At 42.7% G+C, this 22,021-nt stretch overlaps 1 protein-coding gene across 4 annotated transcripts in view; it reads right to left on the bottom strand.

Moving 5' to 3' along the window:
• Positions 1–4,167: 4,167 nt before the first annotated feature.
• The window catches only part of EIF4ENIF1 (eukaryotic translation initiation factor 4E nuclear import factor 1), a 29,653-nt gene continuing 11,799 nt past the window's right edge, over positions 4,168–22,021 (bottom strand). For 2 of the 4 annotated variants that reach the window (XM_060250344.1, XM_060250345.1), the window contains exons 8-19: positions 18,917–19,052; positions 18,516–18,695; positions 16,014–16,243; positions 14,808–14,879; positions 14,052–14,232; positions 13,659–13,738; positions 13,156–13,295; positions 12,502–12,592; positions 12,018–12,147; positions 10,041–10,385; positions 8,945–9,109; positions 4,168–5,862 (exon numbers count right to left, since the gene is read on the bottom strand). In XM_060250344.1, the coding sequence (XP_060106327.1) occupies positions 5,636–5,862; positions 8,945–9,109; positions 10,041–10,385; positions 12,018–12,147; positions 12,502–12,592; positions 13,156–13,295; positions 13,659–13,738; positions 14,052–14,232; positions 14,808–14,879; positions 16,014–16,243; positions 18,516–18,695; positions 18,917–19,052 (1,977 nt within the window). In that variant the 3' untranslated portion in view covers positions 4,168–5,635. The remainder of the gene's footprint in view (positions 5,863–8,944; positions 9,110–10,040; positions 10,386–12,017; positions 12,148–12,501; positions 12,593–13,155; positions 13,296–13,658; positions 13,739–14,051; positions 14,233–14,807; positions 14,880–16,013; positions 16,244–18,515; positions 18,696–18,916; positions 19,053–22,021) is intronic. The other 2 variants (XM_060250346.1, XM_060250347.1) reach the window with 1 other exon arrangement.

Genomic DNA, 22,021 nt, shown 5'->3' with positions numbered 1-22,021 from the left:
GGTGATGGAATAATTTTATTGAGGTTTGGTCTGTATCACTGTTGGTGAATTAACAGATTACATAAAGGTAATTGATGCCTACTTTTTATGTGATGCTGACTTGAGCACCTTCCCATTGTACCTTGCACTGGCACATTGGTCTATAATAGGTGTTCCAAATCATGAAAGTTAGGGGACAAGTACTGTTCCATTAAGACCTATCACCTGGTTCTCAGAAGCAGAATACTCTTCCATTACACTTTTCTCCAAATAGTTAAGATAGAAATTGAATTGCTAGACCAAAAATGACATAAATTTTGGTACTGCTGTAAGAAATTTGTAGATCAGCTGTAAAAATTCAGACTGAAGTGGTGATGCCATAAATTGTTTCATTTTGAAGTTGGTCAAGCAAGAGGAAACAGAGAAGAAAGATTCCTGGCAGATATTTGCTTCCCACTAAGTCAAGAGAGTGAAATAATATTATTTCCATAAGTAGCCCTTTGCTCATCATTACATGAATACTCTTGAGCACTTCATTTATGCAAGTATCCTGCTTTTGTACAGAGGTCTGTCTACTCTCCTATAAAGCAGGACTTTTTTGTGGTGGTACTCCTCGATAGTGTATAATGGCAGATTTTTAGAGGGCTCTTAAAGTCCTCGGAGGATTTGGTGGAAATCAGTGCATGCAACCTTATATATGAGTACCAGCATTTTCTAAAACAAAAAGCACTGAAGGTGTGCATATTTTCATCCAAATACTTTTATTCTAAGATATTCAGTGTACAGCATCCAGTTTCATGTTACCTGATACATTAATTGGTCAGAGGCCTGATTTAAATATGCTGTTTATATGCCCATGCAAAATCACATGAAACAAGAGCTGCATGTTTCATGACATACTGCCTTTATTTAAAAATTGACCTTTTTGGGGAGTACTGTCTGCAGTGAGGGGTGCGTGCAGGCCCATGTGCCTGTTTTTCTGACTGATGTTCAGCTGATCATTAACAGTGTGCCATTGCTCATAACATCCTGTTCTAGGAGGTGACAACATCAGGCTGTTGCAAATATTTTTAATTTACAAGCTTAATGTATTCATGTAGAAATTCTGCCTCGTCTAAGGATTTCACTGTCATACAGTCACCAACCTTACTCTCAATGGAGGTGTATGGGGGGGCCTGGTGAGCTCTGGGGTTACAGATGCAGATTTTAGTTTGAACCACTGTTCTTCAGTGCTGTTATGTGATTGTCTTACAGTATTGAGGTTGGGGGAAACGAATTATCTCAGAATCTGAGCGGTTCAGGGAGCAGGCATTCCAGACTATTAAGTCTGAAGAGGCTGTGCTCTCTTCAGAGCCCCAGGGTATATGATTAATGAGGACTGAAAAGAACAAGATTCTTAATGGGAAGGTAGCAAAGTCACAACTATAGTAAATTTGGAATGTGGAGACCTTGAGGTTGGAGGGTATGTGTCTTGCATTATACATCTACTGATTCTAACTCCCTACCCCAGGCCCTATGAGTTGTCATGACTTCTTTCCTTACTCCATAACTGATGCATGGAAAGTATGCAGGTGCTTGTTTTTCTTAAAGCTTATACATATAGTATTCTGACTCACTGAAGGTAGCTGTCAAAAGTAGACACTCCAGCCTCATCTCTGGGTGGCCTTGTTTCCCCAGTGAAAACAAAATGGTTCCATGCTATTTAGACTAAAGGTGCAATTTAGTTGAGAGAGGGGAGTAATTTGTTTGAGTCATAAGTAACTCATGACACAGAGTAACTGTTTACTTAGGGTTTTTCCCCTTTTCTCTTACAATATTATTGTAAGATTCCCCATTAATAACACGGGGTTGAAGGGTTGTTCAACCAAAAAAAATTAAACTCCCTCACTATTCTAAAGGATGTTAGTCCTGCTTATTCTATAGACAAGGCTTTGTAAATTAGATAGATTTGTCACCTGTTTGCTTGGGAGAAGGCCCCATCCATTTCCAAGAAGGACCTACATAAAAAAACCGAGAAACTGAAGTGCAAATAGAAATCTTTGCTAGGTCACAGGAAGAGTGTAATGACCCAGGTGGTTCATGATGTCCTCTATCCACCAATATTAAGTACAACATGTATCCCATTAGTAAAGGAGCGTAATTTAGAGAATTATGTTAAACTCTTGTACCCACAGTTTGACTAGGCTGCACTGCTGCAGACTATGCAGAAAGAACTTGCTGGAGTACACATGTGGAATCTTGCATTCTTTTTTTTTAGAGTGCAGGATGGTTCTAGGTTTCGCATGAATATTTCATGGATCAAGCTTTTATAATTTACTAATTTGAATAATGAGATGCTGGACTGCTTAGAGATCTACTATGTTATATATTACAAGTCTACTTGGATACCTACCTCCTTTTGCACAAGCCTGCCTTCATTCAACTTCCACTCCTTGAGTAGCATGCATTTTATTCAGTTGACAAAGTTGAAATAGGAGGATTCACCATCACACCAGCGGTGAATGAACTGTGGGATTCACCTTGAGGGTCCCCCCCACCCCATATTCTGCAAGGTATTGTTAACATTAGGCTTGCCTCCAATGTACTCCACAAAGCAGGGCATATACTAATTAATTTGTTAAGGCTTCCACATACAGCTAGAGGCAGATTGCCTCTTTATGGCTTGCCCACAAAAACCAACACCAGGTATAATGTTCAACTCCATCTCAAACATGGACAAAGCTGGAAATGAGGGAGAACTAAGAACCTCGCTGAATCTGTTGAACTTGCGGTCCCCATGGGGTGGAAAAGGATAGCTTCCAATCCACTGATCAGAAATGCTCATGTTTTAACTCCAGTGCTGCATTCTTTATGAGCATAGGAAGATGTTCAGTATCAAGGATGCTGAAAAGCTCTCATCCTGCATGGAAGATGACAAGCAATTGCAGAACAACTTGCTAGATTATCTACCCGACTCTTCAGTTATAGCAAATGTACCTTCCAAACAAAGATGTTCCAGTAACTGTCCTACAGCTCTTTCCCATTGTTGAAGATGCCTGTAATGTCTCTGGGAGCTAAAAGATGTTAAATGCTCCAGGTCAAGGACAGATCTACAGCTAGAGCCCTCTGACAAGAGAAACTACAGGCCTTCCTCCCAAGCTCCCAGCTATATAAAATGCAGATGAAGTGTGTGAATGATGACAAAGGGCCATAAATTCCATTGTTCTCTCCAACTGGAGATGAGACTGGAGGAAGAAAGCAGGAGCTCCAGGTTTCTGAAGGCGATATGAGATTTGCAGTGAACCAAGCCTGAGGAGTCTGAATGACAATTAATGTAATGTCCAAAGGATCTTGTCGAAGTCCCAGGACGGAAAGCTGTGTGAAGCCAGCAGGACAGAGACACATTGTCTTGTGGAAGCCTTCAGCAAAACTGCACAGGGAGGAGCTGGCCTTCTACCAGGTTGAGGACAAAGGGCAGCTGACTGGTGCTTCAGAGCATCAAGCCACAAGCTTACCTCGTTTGCCAAGAAGGGAGAGGCACTTACAGAATCCTTTTCACTATGGAATGAAATATCCTTTTTTGGAGCCCTACCAACATTAGCTTCAGGAGTTGCAGATGCTTGCTTGTATCAGATCAACTGGAAACCATACACATACTGATGAAGATGGTTGGTTAACTGAGAAATCCAGATTATTCAAATTTCTAGATAGATCAGCTTGGGTAGGGTGAAAATGGGATTCTGCAGCAGGATTTCATGACCAATGGAGACTTGAGCCCTTGCTACTAGATTGGAGATTCCACAGATCATCACCCCACCCCCACCCCCAGCTTGTAGGAAGACTTTAAAATTATCCTATGTGGTTAAGTCACATTTTTGTTCTCCTTAGTAGCCAGTTTAAGTACTCTTATTCAGAGTGGCTTAAAGTAGTACATATTTCATGTGTTTTAACACATAAACAAACCACTTTTATTGCAGGAATGGGTGGCTCACTGGTGCAGGCATAACTGGCTAAACACGAGATTGTTGTGGCAATTACAAAGCTTTAGTTGAGTGCTTTATACCCATTATTGTGTATGAGACCAGCCTCTATGTAAAAGCAGCTCTGTTAAAATACCTTTCAAGATTTTAGAAGTAGCTACAACCCAGTAGGCAGCTGACAGAACCCAACAAGGCACTTGAATGTTCCTTTATACAGCAGAGACAGACAGCTTGTAGAATTGACTTTATTTACAGCATGAGTTTTGGGAAAAAGTCACTTTAAAAAGCTATGAAACAATCTTACAGGGGTGAGGCAGTGACTGCAAGTTGTACTTACACTTCAGTATTTTGTAAAAAGTGAATTCAGTCATTGATGGCCCATGTGGACTCCATAACTTTTGGAGCAACAGACAAGTCATTTCTCAACAGTATCTCCTGGTCATCAATCCTAGTCACAGCATGCTGTTAAGTCACAAGAACTTCAGCAGTTTGGTTGACAACAGATTTGCAATTCAGGCTATTATGTTATTTTGAACATGGGGAAGGGACAGAATAGCAAATGAGATTGCTCTCCACCAAGAGTTAGTGGAGGAGACTGCAGCAATGCTTCAGCTGTTGCTATATGGTAAAAAGGCCATTATTAAAAACTTAGTAAATTGATAATTCACTGCTATGAAACAAACCCAAGAGGCAGGTCTAGGATACGTTCAAGCCTTTCCTCTCTGGTATATAGCTTGAAGTAGTACAGAACAGGTTTACTGCAGCTACTGACCATGAAGCACCAATGGTGACAAGGGGAAATTGAGGATCTGCTTTTGACCTTTTAACTAGGTGAAAACAATTTTAGAGGTTTCCCCAGCAGATGCGAGGACCCATAATATCAGAATCTGTCTAGGGGATGCAGCTAATAGAGTTAAGTACACAACAACCCACTTTCAGTGTTTAGGGGATTCCGAAGGTCCCAATTTCAGTGCTATTAAAAGCTTGTTATTTCCTTTTGATAAGAGAAATTCAGGCTGTACAGTGGTCATATTTTCCATACTAGTTATTGCCACCACAATACATGACAAGAGATGCAGTGGAGAAACTGCAGAGGAGACCAAAGAGGCAAAGCAACTTCACCCGGTTCACTCACACTTGACATATGCACCTTTAATCTTAAAGAAGTCCCACATGTACAGTGAAAAGATTCAAACCATAGGCACACCAACTAAAGCTTAAGTTTACCAGCTACTCTTATGTACAGCTGTATAGGTTCAAAAAGCTATCTGGTGGATATATACAAAAGTCATTTATACATAGGTCTGTACACAAGGGTCTATACATTTAATTCCCTGTGAGGAACCCTTAGCTGCTACCTCTACCCCAAGAGGATACCAGCACTTCATTCACATATCTTACAAAAAAGCCAAACACAAAAAGTAGATGCTTCCAGAATTAAACTGGCACTGTCTTGCATCAGAGTTTCTTCTGGGTTCACTGTTCAGTCTATAATAGATCCTTTAGTCTCAATATAGACATGGAAACTGGGACAAATGCCATGTGCTTTTAGTCACTCAAAAAAAATTTTTGCACAAAGTGCTAAAACCAAAAGGGTCCCCAAAACAAATACCAGTGAAGCACAAGAGGACAAGCTCCCAAGGACATCGGTGTCCAGTCGAAAGCAGCACAGGTACCTGCTCTCTCCCTGTGGCTACTCATTGCCGATACTCCAGTTCATCTACACTGATTACTTTGGATGGCATAGAAGGAAGAGGCTGCTGCAAGACATCTGAGCCAAACCATTTTGCAAGACCAACAGGGGAGCCACTTCGCTGGCTAGTGCGATGGTCAAGCTGTGAGTGTATGTGAGACAGTCCAGTCCGAGATGGCACATTCTGAGGAGTTGTCTGCACACCCATAGCAGATCCCTGTGTGCTTGAGCCTGTGGGAAAAGGAGAGTTTTGAGTTGAGAACTGATGCCAATGAGAGTCAAAAGGAGGCTCATGGAGCATCTTTTTTAATCCCTAGCCAGAAATTCTTTGCTTTCATACATATACATATATACAAGTGGGTTTGAGGAATGTGCTGGAAGCTAGGACAGAACTGCTGGCAAGATGAGTGTTAATTTTGCTTTTCCTAAACTGCCGGGGAGCATTAACCGAGGTTTCTGTGTGAGAACTGTGTGACTGTTTGGAGCCTGCTGGAGAGGGGTTTCGGATTGCTTCTGTGTGTTTTTTATCTGGTTTGTTGCTGAGAGAGAAGGGCCTGTTTGCCTGGGGTAGTTGCTGGCCCTGCCCTCTACTGCTGCTCTGGCTGTTGAGTCAGAGGTGGGGCTGTGACCCTTCACATTGCAGGGCTCCTCCTCCTCTTGCCCTATGACTCTTAGCCTGGGGGCCCTGTAAGAAGGTGAGTAGCTCCTCACAAGTAGTCTCAAAAGGCACTATTCAGATATAAACACATTGCTAACATGGATAAATGTGTGAAAGGGGGAAGCAGGATGCTCTTCCCCAAGGGAGGGACGGTGGCCCAGTGGTAGATCATCTGCTTGGTAAGCAGAAGGTCCCAGGTTCAATCCCCGGCAACTCCAACTAAAAAGGGTCCAGGCAAGTAGGCGTGAGAAACCTCCGCTTGAGACCCTGGGGAGCTGCTGCCAGTCTGAGTAGACAAGACTGACTTTGATGGACCAAGGGTCTGATTCAGTAGAAGGCAGCTTCATATATGTTCATTACATGATTTGGGCCCTATATGGTTTAGAGATCTACTGTTTTGTGTGATCTTGATAAACAACTGAAAATTGTCTCTTGAAAGTAGTTCCCTTTATGCACACTGTAAGTTTTACCAGAAATGCTTTATTAATAACATACAAATTGCAAAAAAAAAAACCAAGTAGTCTCAAGAGGCAGTTTGGCAGGGAAGTTTTCAGGAAGTCAAGATAAACAGAACTAATTTTGAAATGGATTGGAGTAGCATGGCTGGTGAAGCATGTAAAGTCTGTGGGATGTTTGTATTCTTACCTGAGGATACTAGAAATTACACTTACACTTGCTGCAAGTTAGCAGCCCTACTGGAGGAGAAGATATGGGCACTTGAGGCATGTTTGCCTACACTACAGTATATAAGGGAAGGTGAGGATTTCATGGACATAATGCATGAAGTGCTCTTGAGAGGACAACAGGAGGAGGAAAAGGTATCTCAGTGAATGGAGGAGAACCCAACACAAGAGGAGGGTGTGTAGCAGGAGCAGGAAAATCAGGAGACATTCTGAGCCCCTGCTGCTTAAGCAATTAGTTTCAAGATCTCCCCCATAGGTGCTGATTCTGAACCACTGGAACAAGGGCTACTTCCCTAGCCTCCATGAAGCTTGAAAGAAGTTTCTCAGGACCCTATGGATGAGAAGACTCAAGCTTCTGCACCCCAAGATAGGAAGAGGTGTGTGCTGGTAATTGGGGATTCCCTGTTCAGAGGAACAGAGCCCAAAGTGGCCAACCAGACTTGTCTCGAGAGGTATGCTGTCTACTAGGTGCATGCATCAGGATGTGACAGAAAGAGTAAGCATACTCATCAAGTCCATAAATTATTATCCTTTCTTGCTGATCCATGTGGGAACAAATGATATTGCCCAGCACAGCCTGGAACATATTAAAGAGACTATGTGACTCTGGGTCAGAAAGTGAAGGAGCTAGGAGCACAGATTGGTGTTTTTGGCATTCTTCCTGTCAAAGGCCGTGGTTTAGGATAGGATAGAGAAATACTGCAAATAAATGACTGGCTACATAGGTGGTATCATCAGGAAAGGTTTGGATTTTTGGACCATGGCTTATGCATTCAAGACCCCTCACCAAGCCCTATGAGGAATGGCTGAAGGAGCTGTGTATGTTTAGCATGCAGAGGAGGCAGCTGAGTGATATGATCACCATCTTCAAGTACTTGAAGGGCTGTCACATAGAGAATGGTGCAAAATTGTTTTATTGCCCCAGAAGGTTGGACCAGAACCAATGGGTTGAAATTAAATCAAAAGAGTTTCCAGCTAAATATTAGGAAGATAGTTAGACAGTTTCTGACAGAGTGGTTCCTCAATGAAACAGGCTTCCTTGGGAGGTGGTAGGCTGTCCTTCCTTGGGGGGTTTTAAACAGAAGCTAGATGGCCATCTGACAGCAATGCTGATTCTGTGAATTAGGCAGATCATGAGAAAGAGGGCAGGAAGGATTACATCCGTGCTTAGTTCTCATGGCCCTTTCCTACACCCCCAGGGGAAATGCTGATTGACACTTTGAGGGTCAGTTAGCAATTTTTCTCCAAGCCAGTTTGTCCATGGATCCTGGAGGTTTCTTGCCATCGTCTGGGCACAGAGCAGGGGTCCCTAGGGATGTATGTGTGGGGGAGGAGGTATTTGCGAAGTTCCTACATTGTGCAGGGGGTTGGACTAGATGACCCTGGAGGTCCCTTCCAGCTCTGATTCCATCCATCCATCGTCCTGAGTTGGGAGAGCCTGATCAAGGCTAGCAGTGCAGTTTTAGAACCAAAGTACAGCAAACCAAACTGTACTGCAGGTATAGATTATCCTGTGCTGGTTAGAGTGCTCTCTGACACTCACTTCCATTTGGGGCAGAACTACTTCATAGATATAATCAGCAGCAGTGCTGCCAAGCCCTCAGAAAGCTCCAGCCTTCTAGGCTGCTGCTAAGAGAGTTTCCAAGTTAGCAACTGAAACCAAACTCTGTTTCCACATATTTACTGACTCATGAACAACTGTTTGGAGCCTGTTAGTGCAGGAATGGGTTTGCTTTAATTCCATTGGAGGGAAGGGGACAGACCAAGCAAGACTGAAGTGTAAGCTTCACAACGCAAGCACACATACTCAGAATGACAGTGCAAGATGATCATTAGACCAAAGGCTACCTTATCCAGTACTCTGCAAGAATCATACAACCAGCAGACTCTGTGTAAGGTGCCTGTCAGAGAACTGCATTCTACTTTCTTTCTCCACTCTCAAATATCTTAGGTTCTTGTAGTTTAGCGCTACCTGATCTCTGTAGCTGCTGTTGCATCATCGCCAGCTGCAGAGGTGTTCCAGAGCGTGGGTTCAAAAGAGGATGGCCAGCTGCTGGCAGTGGGTAGCAAGCCTGACCAAGGATAGGAGCAGATACTCCTTGTAAGTGAGTCAAGTCTACTCCAGGAGGGATCACACCTGAAAAATCAAGAACAGAAGAAGGTGCAATCCATTTTGTACATTTCTAGCTAACCCATTACAAAGATTCAGGACAGAACCAGCATTTTAAACAATGGTTTGTGGTTTAAGCCTCCCAGACAGAATTCCCAGTTAAATGTTATTCATATGAAAGTATGCTGCTGCATTCTCAGGTTCTTAAAGCATTACTTCTATGGAATACAGAATCTGAAATATGGATGGGCATGAGCCTGGGAAATGCAGGTCCATACCTGTTTGTAAGATCACGCAAACCTCCCTGTTTCCAAACCAGTTCAGTTCATGGGAAGATCTGAGATTTTCCCTTCCTCCAATTTGCTGGGGGTGACTCCCCAAAGCCAGCAGAATGGAAGGGGGAGGGGGAATCTTGCAAAAGCCATTTAAAGGGAACGTTCCCTTTAAATGACTTTTGCAAGCAGGCAGTGAGCTCGAGGGAAGTGCAAGAAGTGAGTTTACCACTTCCGGGTGAGCTTGCTGCTTGGACTTTGCTTGTGTACAGCTTGCAAAAGCCATTAAAGGGAACATTTGGAAGGGGTGAGGGGAGGAAGCAAAAAGGATCACTAAAATGGCTTGCATCTCCTTCAACTTAACAGGAAGTCATGAAAAGAGATGGGCACAAATCTCTGGTTCACAAACCCATGATGTTTATCAGGAAATTATGTTTGTGACAAGATTCACGCCCATCCCTAACCTGAAACCAAACATCTGTGCCTTTTCCTTAGGTGCAGCTGCTGAAAAATACTGAGATATCCATTAAGTTCCAGGTACAAAAATACACAGGCTTTCATAATGCTAATGATTGCTACCCGTGTGAGAAGAGAAGTTGCTTAGGCTGTATTGTTTCAAACCTTGTGATGATAAAAGATCCTTTGTTACTGATCATTTTATTTCTCATAATATGAATAAAGTATACCTGCTTGCAGAAGAGGTGGAAGATGCTGTGGATGAACACCTTGTGCCAGCATCCTCTGGACTAATCCTGGGGGCAGTTGATGAGCAGGCCGTACCATTGGTACATGAGGAACCAGGGGGACCTGGTGGACAGGACGGAGAAAAGGAGCTCCAGGCACCGGGGAAGCCATGGTAGGTGTTTTTCTTCCAGTGACCTTCGGCCTGTAGTCTTGTTCTTTGGTGCAACGATTGGTCTGAGAAAGTGGTGTTGAACACGCTGAGCGTTGCAGTGACACTAGCTTGTTGCCAATGGAGGGAGCATTCTCTTGATCTACATGGTCTATGGACCTAGATGGCAGCAGGCTCTCTGTGAAGAGAACACATCTTTTGAATGCAATATAGGTAAGCAAACCAATAACCAAAACTCACTCTCCATTATGAGCTACCACAGCTATGAGGCCATGACAAGTTTTCTTCAGACCTAAGCAGCTCAGGGGACCTTACAAGGTGCCTTCCCCTTGCAAGAGATTGGATTTTGACAAGTCAAAATTACTCACAGGCAGGGGAGGAAGAAAAAGTGGAAAAAATTAGCTGAAGGTCACAGTGATGATGCATGGATGTGTACCCCCAGGTCTCACCACATCAAGATATATACTAACCACTCTAATGTTCTGAGTACAACACAAAAAGATACAGAACGCAGTGCTCATGTTTGGAGAGAAGCACAGTTCAAGTGGTTTGTACAATTCCCTGCTCTTCACGGTGCTCTCCATCTCAAGCATTTAACGAACATTTAATGAAGCCTACAATTCTATATATTCTCACATAAACTAGGTTTGACAAGGTACTTTAACTAGGAGCAAAATTTTACTATACCAGAAGTTACAATTACTAGCAAACTTTGGCTATGTACAAGTGGATGACCTGTGAGAAACTGTTCATATGTGTGTCTAGGGGAGTCCTGCACTTGATGATTCACATAATGACTTGGGAAGCAGGAGAGATCTCAACAGCCTTCTTTGGGTCTAGACATTCTACTCAAGACACCCCAGGTTAAACCTTGCAAAAGTTCCAGAGTTCATTCACTCCAGGAATTGTCTGGAGCTGGGTTCTGAAAGATTCAGACTGCCTAGTCTTTCTGGCCTCCCCCCTCCCTTGAAAGGGTTTTAAATTCCTTAGGCTCTGCTACCTCTCAGGGAATTTTCCCCAGTATCTTTAGCTAGCACTGTCTAGTATTAATAGGCCAGGCTGGCCACTGCACAGTCAGAACTGATCCTTCTCCCAGCTCCAAAAGCCTTGATGCCTCAGGCAGGCAGCCACTAAGATCAGGGGTTGATACTGGTTAACTGCAGTAGTTTTGGGCACAGATGGGGAGTCGACCAACTTTTAGTGCTCTGATGCAAGATGCATATGACTCCACTTAGGACCACTAATAAAAAACTATATTAAATGCAGTCCTAAATAAAAATGTCTTCAACTACCACCTGAAGATCAACAATGAAGGGGCCAGTACAGATCACTGGTGAGATTGTTCCATTAATTGTGGGGCTGCCACTGAAAAGGTCTTCTTGTATGCCCACCAGACAAGGCTCTCTAATTTGTGGAAGAGTTAGGAGGGCCGGCCCCCCCACCCCTGCCCCAGGCATAATACTGCATGTAGTGGCAAGGATTTCAACATGTAGCTTAGTTCTCGGGGCTTTTTCTTACATGTCCAGGGAAATACTGATTGCCACTTTGGAGTCAGGCAGCAACTTTTCTCCAGGCCAGTTTGACCATAGTTCGAGATTTTTTGCCATCTTCTGGGCATGAAGCAGGGGTCACTGGGGGTGTGTGGGAAGGGGAGGTATTTGTGAATTTCCTGCATTTTGCAGGGGGTTGGACTAGATGATCCTGAAGGTCCCTTCCAACTCTATGATTCATAGCATCACTTTGGCTTGCTTTTAGATCCTTACATCAACCATATTATTTGTCTTTCCTTTTCTAACTTGACACACAGTACCTTCACTTGCCCTTGGACCATCATCTTTCTCACCAGATTTCAGCTTTGCAGGACTGGGTTCATCTTTGCTTTTATCTTTGCTTTCATACATCTTGCGTATTACTGAGGTAGGAGTAAAGGAAGGAGACAGCTGCAAAGAACCAGACACCAGAAATGAATATTCAATATCATAAATCAGTCTCTACCAGCAAATGCTTTAAAGGGTACTTAAGAGGCAGTGCCTGAGACCAGGGGGTCAGCTGAAGGACATAGCACAAGGAGAGTCACAAGGAGGAAGTGCTATGGTTATTGAAGTGCCAAGTGCAAGAACCAAAACACCCACTCAGGTCAACCTGGTTGGTTGCACAGCCTTTCATTTTGTACATCTCAAGAACAGACTTGCTATATTAAATTCCTTCTCAGATAATGTAACCAACAAACTTACAGAACTTGGAACTTAAAAAGTTAGGTTCTAAATCTTTTATTAGGGCATAGCAGCACTAACCATGCTGGTGATGGAAGCAGCAGGTGCTGGAGGAGAAGATGCATTCCCTCTGTGTCCAAGAGGAGCAGGAGACTTAGTCATCCGTTGCTGCCTACAAAAGAGACATGTTACTGACACTCTTCCTTACAGATCTGTTGGCAACAAAGCAACAGAATCGCTGGATTCACCTTCTGTATCCAAGTCAGCGATGCTATATAGCAGTGACTAAGTTTTCCCAGCCAAAACATCAAGCCAGTCTCCCTGACATTTTGTGAACAAATTATCTGGAAATTTTACTCTAGGATCAGTAGGAAAAAGGCTCTACTCTACTGGATTAGTTCCACCTTAAACTGTAGTGAGCAATCTGAGATATATAAAGAATGAACATAATTGAAGTTCACAGATGCAAAGCAAAAGGCAGACTAATCCTATTCCAAAATACATGGTATAATTACTATTAGTACTAAGTTTAACCACATGGAAATAAAATTCCTATACTATCTAAAGCTATGGTTTTTCTAAGTCAACACAGTTCCTTATTCCTAGATATTATGAGATCTGAATTTCAATGTGCAGTTCTTATGGATCATCTGCAAAAAAGAGATGACGAAACAGAGGCAGCACTGAAATAGTCTGGCACTGGTTTAAGATGGCAGATCTGAAGTTCAGGCTTACCTGTTCCTGAAGCCATCTCTGTTTTTCTCCATTTGTAGTTTACCAAAGCCCGGCTGGTAGAAGTTTGACATTTGCATGGCTAAGTCATGTGGTACAGAGTGTCCTTCTAATGCAGCTTGCTGTAACTCAAGTTGATTCATCTGAAATCAAGGAAGTAGCATGGAATAATTAAAAAGCAGAGCCTTAAGATAATTAAATACTATTAAAACTGCATGGTGTTGCTTGGCCGAAGGATACCAGTAGTTAAAGGTTTCACATCAACATGACTGTTAAGTTCATACTACGGTAGTATTTTCATATTACACAGTAGATTAGCCACTGACAGTTCTAAAGCGCAATTATAGAGAGATCAGTTATTCAGTCAAGTTGGCAATTCAATCACCTCGGGATGGGGTGATCCATCAAGTTGAAATAACAACAACGATAATTTGATCCTCATTCAATATCTCTTCTGACCCACATTTCCAGATAAGACCCTGAAAGGTAGAAGTTCAAAGTCTCACCTGGGCAGCAGCTGGGCTCGCTGACTTCCGCATTCCCTGAAATGGATCACCAAGCAACTGCTGAGAACCTGGTCCAAAGCCTATGAAGACAGTGAGCAGCTGACATAAGTCTTTACGGTGCTTTAGGCCCAGAATACAAAAGTTTTTTCTTGGCCAGATCTCTAGGACTGTGTGCTAGCACAAGCTGAGAACAAATTTAATAGATCAGCACTACAAGCTCTCCGAAACAGAGGAGAACTGACGAGTTAGGTCAGCATGATAGTTTTGACAAAGGTATTATTCAAAGCCCTAGTAATGCTTGCCTTGGTTGGAAAGCTCAGCTATAGTGGATATCTAGGATGAGAAATATCAGAGGCAATCTAGTAAGAAAGATTTATAGAGGCAGGTATTTACCTATTGGGGAGGGAACTGGATGTCTCAAATAGTCAGCAGATGCGGCTCGAGTGGGAAACATCTGTGAAATTGGAGGAGATGGTACTCTTTGGCCAAGGAGTGATACAGGTTCCAAGCCACTCATCAAGCCACTGAGGACAATGGTGGAACTTGATCTCCCAGCAGGTGCCCCAAGGATCTCCTTGGAAGGAAAAAACCCCCCCAGCAATTTAACAACAGCCTTTCCAAGTAAATATTATCTGAAGAGTAACACTAGTGCCAAACTTTCCACAAAAGCACACATGAGAATCAGATGCAGTCTTGAGAACCTACTCCTAGATGGGCATTCTTAGCAGCCTGTTGCAATAACTGCCTCATATAACTGGTAGGGAAACTTTTGCAAGTCATTTTCTTTCCAAAACAGATTAATATATGTCTAAAGGCAGGCAAGGCAATAGCTTTTGGATTTGCAAAGCTACAACACAACTTGTCAGTCAGTCAATAACTTTATTGGCATAAAAACACAGCTTGCTCATCTGGTTCAGCTCTGTACCCTCCCCTTCTTTATAGGCATCTGCTGTAATGTGCTTTCTGCAGAGCAAACTTTTAACATTAAATTTGTAATCACCTAGATCCAGATAATGCACTGATGTACAGAATAAAAAATTAGCATTCTATCAAAGGGTGCACTGGGATTCTAATTTTTTAGGTTGCCCACTGACTACAAAAATGGGTTCCCAAGATGGCTCCTAACAAGTCAAAGATACTTCACACTACCTGTAAAATATTCTTTGTGGCTGGTCGGCCTGGCATCTCTGGAGGAGAGATCAAGTGGCTTTCAAGGGTTTGCTGGAAAGAAGGTTGCATTTGTATACATCATTTCCACAGGTCAGTGCTTATAAAGTCATGTATATCTCTATCTACAAGTCATCTACAAGTGTCAACTGAGGAAGTAGAGTGATGTCCCAGGCTCCCAAAGAGGCTAGGGCTGGGCAGCCAGCCAGTTTTTAAGATGAGAACACGTGGCCTCAGACCTTGTTTACCATACCCAAAGTAAACTGACATTATAATTGAGCCATTAATGTAGTATTCAGCAGCGCAGTGTCTAAAAGACAGTATTTTTTAATGTTGTGAAGTCATTTGTATGTTCTTTTGCTAACCCATTCTCTGGTATATGAAATCCTATCTAGTAAGCATATAACATGAGTGAAACACACAGTTAATCAAGGGAAGTACATAGTGCAGTAGCTTTCACAGTTCATTTCAGTTAAGGTATCTTAGAAATGCTGACCTCACTTGACCATCTCTCAGGATACTGTAGTGGTCAAACCCTCTGGATCAGGTATACTACTTAGTAATTCACTCAGAGGTACCCTTTAGTTAACCAAATCAGTTTAGAAATGTGACTGTAGACCACAGTGCTCCCTCAAAAGCATCTGCGGTCTTGCAGCTAGCCTACATAGAAAACTGACAGCCAGAGAACAAGCTGATGCTACTACAAAGGAAACCTGAAACATGGGGCAGGTGCCACATTGGGGAACAATACTAAAAGCCATAGGTGCTATGTCAAAAAGCAGCACGTGCCTCCTGAGTCACTAAGTATTATTGGTTTACTGCTTACAACCAGCACACAGAACAGCACAGGAATACTTCGTATCTGAAGAATAGTTCCAGGAGCAATTCCAGAAAGATTATAGGGATGACCTGGCCACCTCATTTCATCCAAATATTTTTGTACTTTATGTGCTCTAAGAAATACCCCAAGCACCATACCCATATTGGAAACGCTGCACTGAATCTGAAAGCTTCCACTTGCATCCAGGGAAACTATACTGGCTCATCTTCAGAGGCTGCAAGTCACTAAAAAATCTGTCACTTGAAATGTACACCTATATTTATAGTTATACAACCCAAGTAAGTAGTTTCAGTTCACTCCAAATCTGATTGGTATACAAAATTTCATACTACCAGTTATTTACTTACATTGACTTTAGGCTGCGAAGGGAGCGTTCCACTTGCCTTCATAGTACTGACTAGTTTGTTGAAGGCAGACATATCACCATCCTTTTTTGGCTTCTGGGAGTCTGTCATGTTTAATGCCTCTTCCATCTGTTCCGCCATTAAGGGGGTAGCAGTTTTCCCCTCTTGACCCACTTTCAGGCCTTTCAGCCCAGCTTCTACTTCTTCTACCGAAAGTACAACTCCTGAATGAGCTGAGGAAGGGGAGGAGGAAGAGTTAAAACATGGTTTCATTTAAAGCATGAGTCAGTGGCAACAGAATCAAAACGACATGAAGTTAGAATCAGCTTTGTTCTAGACCACTGTTTGGACTAGTATTCTAAGGCCATGCAAAATATAAGAATATCAACATTAAATCAGTAGTTTAATCAAGTTATTTTTCTCACATCTTTCCAACAAAGAATCAAACAAGAACAGAAATGGCAGTTCAAAGATATCAGCGATTCAAGTCACTGCATTAGTGAGACTCTTAAATATGCAAAAGTTACAAGTTAGCAAATAAGTGCGTATTCCTTTGAAAAAGTATACAGCACTACATGATGCTACGGCGCAATCACTGACATTAAAAGCATGAGGCACAGTCCAATGGGAAGCTCTCCCACAAAACTCCATTTAAATGAATGGAAGCGGCACCACAACACTTTCTGGTGGATTGTGCTCTAAAGCAGTAAGAGACAGGACTGTGCTCTAAGGAAATAAGAAACAACATGCAATATGTAAGCTAAGCAAGGCACCAAGTTGGAATCTTGACCATTCTTCCACTCAAAAACTCAAGTTAATGAGTTTAACTGTAATGTTCTGGGGGAGGGGGTGGGTAAAAATCTAATTAAATTAATGAATAAAGAAAGCTGTCTTGATGGTCTTCATTACTTAAGCTTTTTTGATAGAGAAATTAAATATAAAGTTCTCGTCAATGCCAGATGGATTAAGTAGTCTACGAAGAACATCTCTTTCCTTGCATGCAGATGAGCAGCATGTGGCATCTAAAATCAGGTGTTCTGCTTACAGAAGGCTGCACTAGTATGTCATTTATTGATACTTCTCTAGTTTTACCAAGTGATCCTGAGCCACAAAAAACACTCTGGGGAGCTGAAGACGGATCAATTGTATAAACTTTTAACAGACCATTCAATTTGTAATTACAAACTTGCATGTTCTTGAATTCTAGCAAAGGTTTGGAATTTCATCACCTCAACAGTGGCTACTTTTTCTCAGAAGCGGCTACCCAAATGACCAGTTTAACAATACACACTGTCATGAATTTGTGCTTTTTCAGCAGCTTAATAGAGCAAAAGTCGCTTCCTTCTATTACACAGAAGAGACAATCAAGATAAGAAAATGCACTGCTGCATGGGAGTGGCTGTCAAGATTCCCAGTACTAGTCATGCAAGACCACAAAAGCATCACTAAACAGCTCATGCTCTGTGCTCCAATGTCCAGCCATCTAGGCAAGATGTTTCCAGTCAGTGATCACAGGATGTACCACAGAAGCAACATGGAGAAGGCAGCAGTCTTTGGTTTTCACTAGAAATTGCAGACTCAAGCAGCACACATACACTTGGCCTTTAAGATGCTTCACCATTTGCACAAAGAGGCATGTGCTTAATTCACATGCCTGTTTTTAAGCACACATTTGGCAAATTGGTAGCAGAAAAGCCATGAGATTTTAGCTGAGAATAAGACTTGAAAGTAATTTGGGAAGAAGCTCTACCAAAGATCACCCTCTTCCCAGCATGCATCTCTAGAGAGATCATGGAAATTTGATCCTTCCTGCTGATTAAGACACATAGAAGATTTGTTGGGCTCATTAGAAGTTTGATTTGTACTCTTGTACCTGCTGCTTACTTAGAAATTTTGAAATTTAAGCCCATGTAAAGCATCTTGAACATGCATAAACACATGCAGAGAATTTCAAATCATCCATGCAAGTCTTGTTAACATGCAATTTAAAAACATGGGCCACAACCACCAATAGAAATTCCAACAGGAGGATTTGTTGTTAATTCCCTATCTTTTTTCCTCGTGAGTATGGCTGCCATTTCATGTCCTAGCCAATTATTAATTTAGTTTTAATGGTGAGACCCAAATAAAAGCCACAGACTCCAAATTAGCTGCTGAAAGTGTTACTTAAGTTACTGGGGCAACAGATAGTTTGGTGCAAAGTTGGAAGTGTAAATAGCAAGAGCTGCTCAAGTCTCAAGCTTAGCAGTGCTTGACTTTTTCACCATCTTCCAATATGGAAACAGATTCAGATGCCAGGTATGGTTGATACTGGAGCTTCATTTACACCACAGGCTTCATTTAATCCTGCTGTCATCCTACGGATAAGGGTCAGACAATACCAAGGCAATGCAGATATCCATGGGAATCCCAGTAGTATTTCCTGGTTGAGAACCAGAACTTGGCAGTTGAACATGTTTTTGCCTAAGGCATCATAGGATCACAACAGCAGAAGGGAAGACTTACTGCTCTCTCTAAGCTTCTCCTTGTTGGCTGAGAGACTTGAGAGGAGGGGTTTTAAGTCCACTTTGGCTTTCTGTAGCATTTCTAAGATGTCCACTTTGTTTTCTGAATGGTCTTCCAAAGGAATGGGAGCAAAGTAGTTTCCAGAGTTCTGACCAGGGGATAGAATGCCTTGTTCTAGACCTGCAACAGCAAAAACCAGGAGGACTGCCTTGTAAGATTTTTTGCTAAGCAACCTGAAACAGTGAAGTTTCTCCTCTTCTTTGTAAAGATGTCTGACATTGTTGTCCAAGCTTTGCTTCAGAAGCTGAAGCATCATAATTTACACAGTAAACAATCATTGTAAAGAGTTCACAATCCTAAATCTTTCTAAAAGAAAAGGATGCATGAAAAGACTAGATTACCTGCCAGTCTTTCCAGTTCTTCATGCGGTGTAGATCTAAGGCTACTTGAACGGCTCCCAGAGCGACTAGGGTTAGAAAACCAGCGACTAAACCTGCTGGCTGAGACTGAGCCTTCCCCCAGCACATCTTCTATCATCTGCATTATCGGGGAAAATGAGCAACATTTCAGACAAACTTAAGTCTGGTGAACACACCAAAATCTGCAAAATCACAGATCTAGAATTTGCAACATTTAGATCAGTTTCCTCCCCAAAAACTGCATGTTGCTTAGGCAATACAAATAGTCTACTTGCATATAGTATGTCTTACATTGCTAGAAATGTGTCCTGAATTTTTTGCTCCATAACCACTCAGCTATAGCTGCACCGCATTCCAGTGTACAAATACACTTATCTGGAACTCATCCAGTGGCTTAACTTAGTTGCCCAGTCTCAAATTGTTAGATCTACCTTAACCAGGTAATAAAGCTTCTACCTGTATTATGACAAATTCCAGAAATGTGGATGAAATATGTCTTCAGACAAATTCACAATGCTACTGTTGTAAGACATGTTTGGGAAGGATGTTTTGTATTACCATTTTTTGGCAGAGTCAAGTGAAAACAAGACCCGGTTTAATACATACTTTTCAGTGGCCAAACAGCACGTAGAGTAGGGCAAAAGGTCTCCAGGCAAGAACCTGAAAGTGTATGTTCTACCAATTAATCTGTTCAAGTGCCATTATCAAGCTAATTTTGAAGATGGATGCAGAATATGGATCAAAAAATCCGCACAATGGGGCTATCTACAGAAAAGGGGGTGGTTTCCTACCATTCCTTAAGTTTACAGAAAGACCCAAGCCCCACCCCCATGTTAAAACTCTTCCATAACACAGACTGCAAACCAATCTCATGAAATCTCAAGATCACAATTGGCACTGTAGGTCTGAACAAAGCAGTAAAGCCAGGGCTCAGGCAACTCCAGCATGACTGCATATTAGATAAAGCAGTGGCAGCAGCATGGAGAAGGAAGACAATAGAAAATAAGAGATTGCTAATGCTGGAATACAGGGGACTGCTTTACAGTGGTTTTCCTCCTTTCTTCATGGACGGGAACAGAAGGTGGCACTAGGGGAGAGGATGTCCCTGTGTTACCCACTTGAATGTGAGGTGCCACGGGGCACAATCCTCTCTCCAATGTTACTTAACATCTACATGCACCCCCTCACCCAGTTGGGGCTGGAGGATTGGGCTGTCATCAATATGTGGGTGACACCCAGCTCTTATCTGTTGATGGACAGCCAGCTGGACTCCACCCCAGATATTCTGGACAGGGTGTACGGGGCCATGGATGAATGACTGCAGCAGAGCTGGCTGAATCTGAATCCAACTAAGACAGAAGTCCTGTACCTGAGTCCTGGGGGACTCGAGTCAGGCATCAGGCTCCCAGTCTTCAGTGCCAAGCGTAAGGATTCCTCACTTTCTATGGAGGCCCAGGCCACTTTGGTTGCTGAACTGGCCTTTTATCATCTTTGGCTAATCAGGCAACTGGCTACCTACCTCATACCCCAGGACTTAGCTACAGTGATTCATGCAATGGTCACTTCCAGGTTGGATTACTGTAAGTTGCTCTACATGGGGCTGCCCTTGAGCCTCATCTGGAAACTGCATCCAGTGCAGAATGCGACACCACGCCTGCTGACAATGCCTCCGTAGGCGCACATTCATCCAGTACTGCACCAACTGCACTGGCTGCCAACTGAATACCAGATCCAGTTCAAGGTTATGGTCTTGACCTTTGAAGCCCTATGCAGCCTGGGACTGTCATACCTGCAGGACCACCTCTCCCCACAGAAGCCCTGGAGAGCTTTATGCTCTTCTGAGCAGCACTTCCTAGTGGTCTCCAGCTTGAGGGACATCTGCTTAGCCTCAACCAGGGCAAGGACTTTTTCAGCCCTTGCCCCAACCTGGTGGAACATGCTCCCATTCGAGATCAGGGTCCTGCAGGACTTACTACAGTTCCACAGGGACTGTAAAACAGAGTTGTTCCACCAGGTTTTTGACTGAGGTGGTGAATGTTCAACCATTCTGGTCTCCCCTGTTCATGGCCCCTTTCACAGTGCCCTGCTATCCTGGATATTACTTGGGCACTAGAGTCTCTTGTTGTACCTATTTCTGCCTGACATGAGGCATGCGTTTTTGTTACTGTCCATTGTGCCATTGTTTTATTGTTTGATGGGTTTTTATGTCATAAGCCACCCTGATCCCTCTCATGGGATGGGGGGGGATTTAAATTAAATAAATAAGAGGAGGTAGGGAGACAGAGTTGTAAGCAGAAGGGCAGTGTGTTTGCCTTCTCTGCAAATTTTGCAGGTCTTCAGCTTGTCTGAACCATTCTGAATCTATATCAGAAGGCAATGCAGTGGGGCTGGATCTAGCAATCCATCACTGATGACAGACACTCACATTCCCCTTCCCTGAGATTTTGTATTGTGGACCGATACAATGTGGGTTTAGGGCAGTACTAAAGGAAGGGGGTATAACTGCCCCCTCCTTCTGCAAGCACAAGTCCTCAGGCAAGAGCCACTGCAACAATTTTGCCTTTCCTGCTCTTTGTGACAGCCCCTCAACTCATGTGGCTATTAGCTTAGATAGGCAGAGCTAATTTTCTCAATCAGAAAGGACTGCTTATGGGTGGGGAAGAGAATGTGGGAAAGATCCAGAAATGCTAGTATTTTCTGCTAATGGACTTGCTAGACTCATCTTTGTCCTTACAAAAACCTACTTCTCCTTTGAATATGTAGCTTTTTTCACCAAGTTTTACTGCTAATATTCACCACTATTCAGTTATTTCTGCCTCCCCCCTCCATTTGAATCCAAATTAGTTCCATGCCTTGGCTGTGTACTATTACAGGCAGGCAATCACCCTCTCTAATGTCAGGATGTGTGCACAGCATGTTACTAAGTTTAGTCTTTTGAATGTTCTATGTCCTTATTTGCTTCAAAAACATTGCATCTTCAGAAATAACTGACTCATTTCCACTATGCCACCACCTAAATGATAGCTCAAGAGAACTTGGTGACTGATGCTACCCAGTTTGCTTTTCTTTTAAATACATAGGCTTCTG

Source organism: Heteronotia binoei, chromosome 11 (assembly GCF_032191835.1).
Source record: "Heteronotia binoei isolate CCM8104 ecotype False Entrance Well chromosome 11, APGP_CSIRO_Hbin_v1, whole genome shotgun sequence".
NCBI classification, from domain to species: domain Eukaryota; kingdom Metazoa; phylum Chordata; class Lepidosauria; order Squamata; family Gekkonidae; genus Heteronotia; species Heteronotia binoei.
This window is presented reverse-complemented; position numbering and strand designations above follow the sequence as displayed.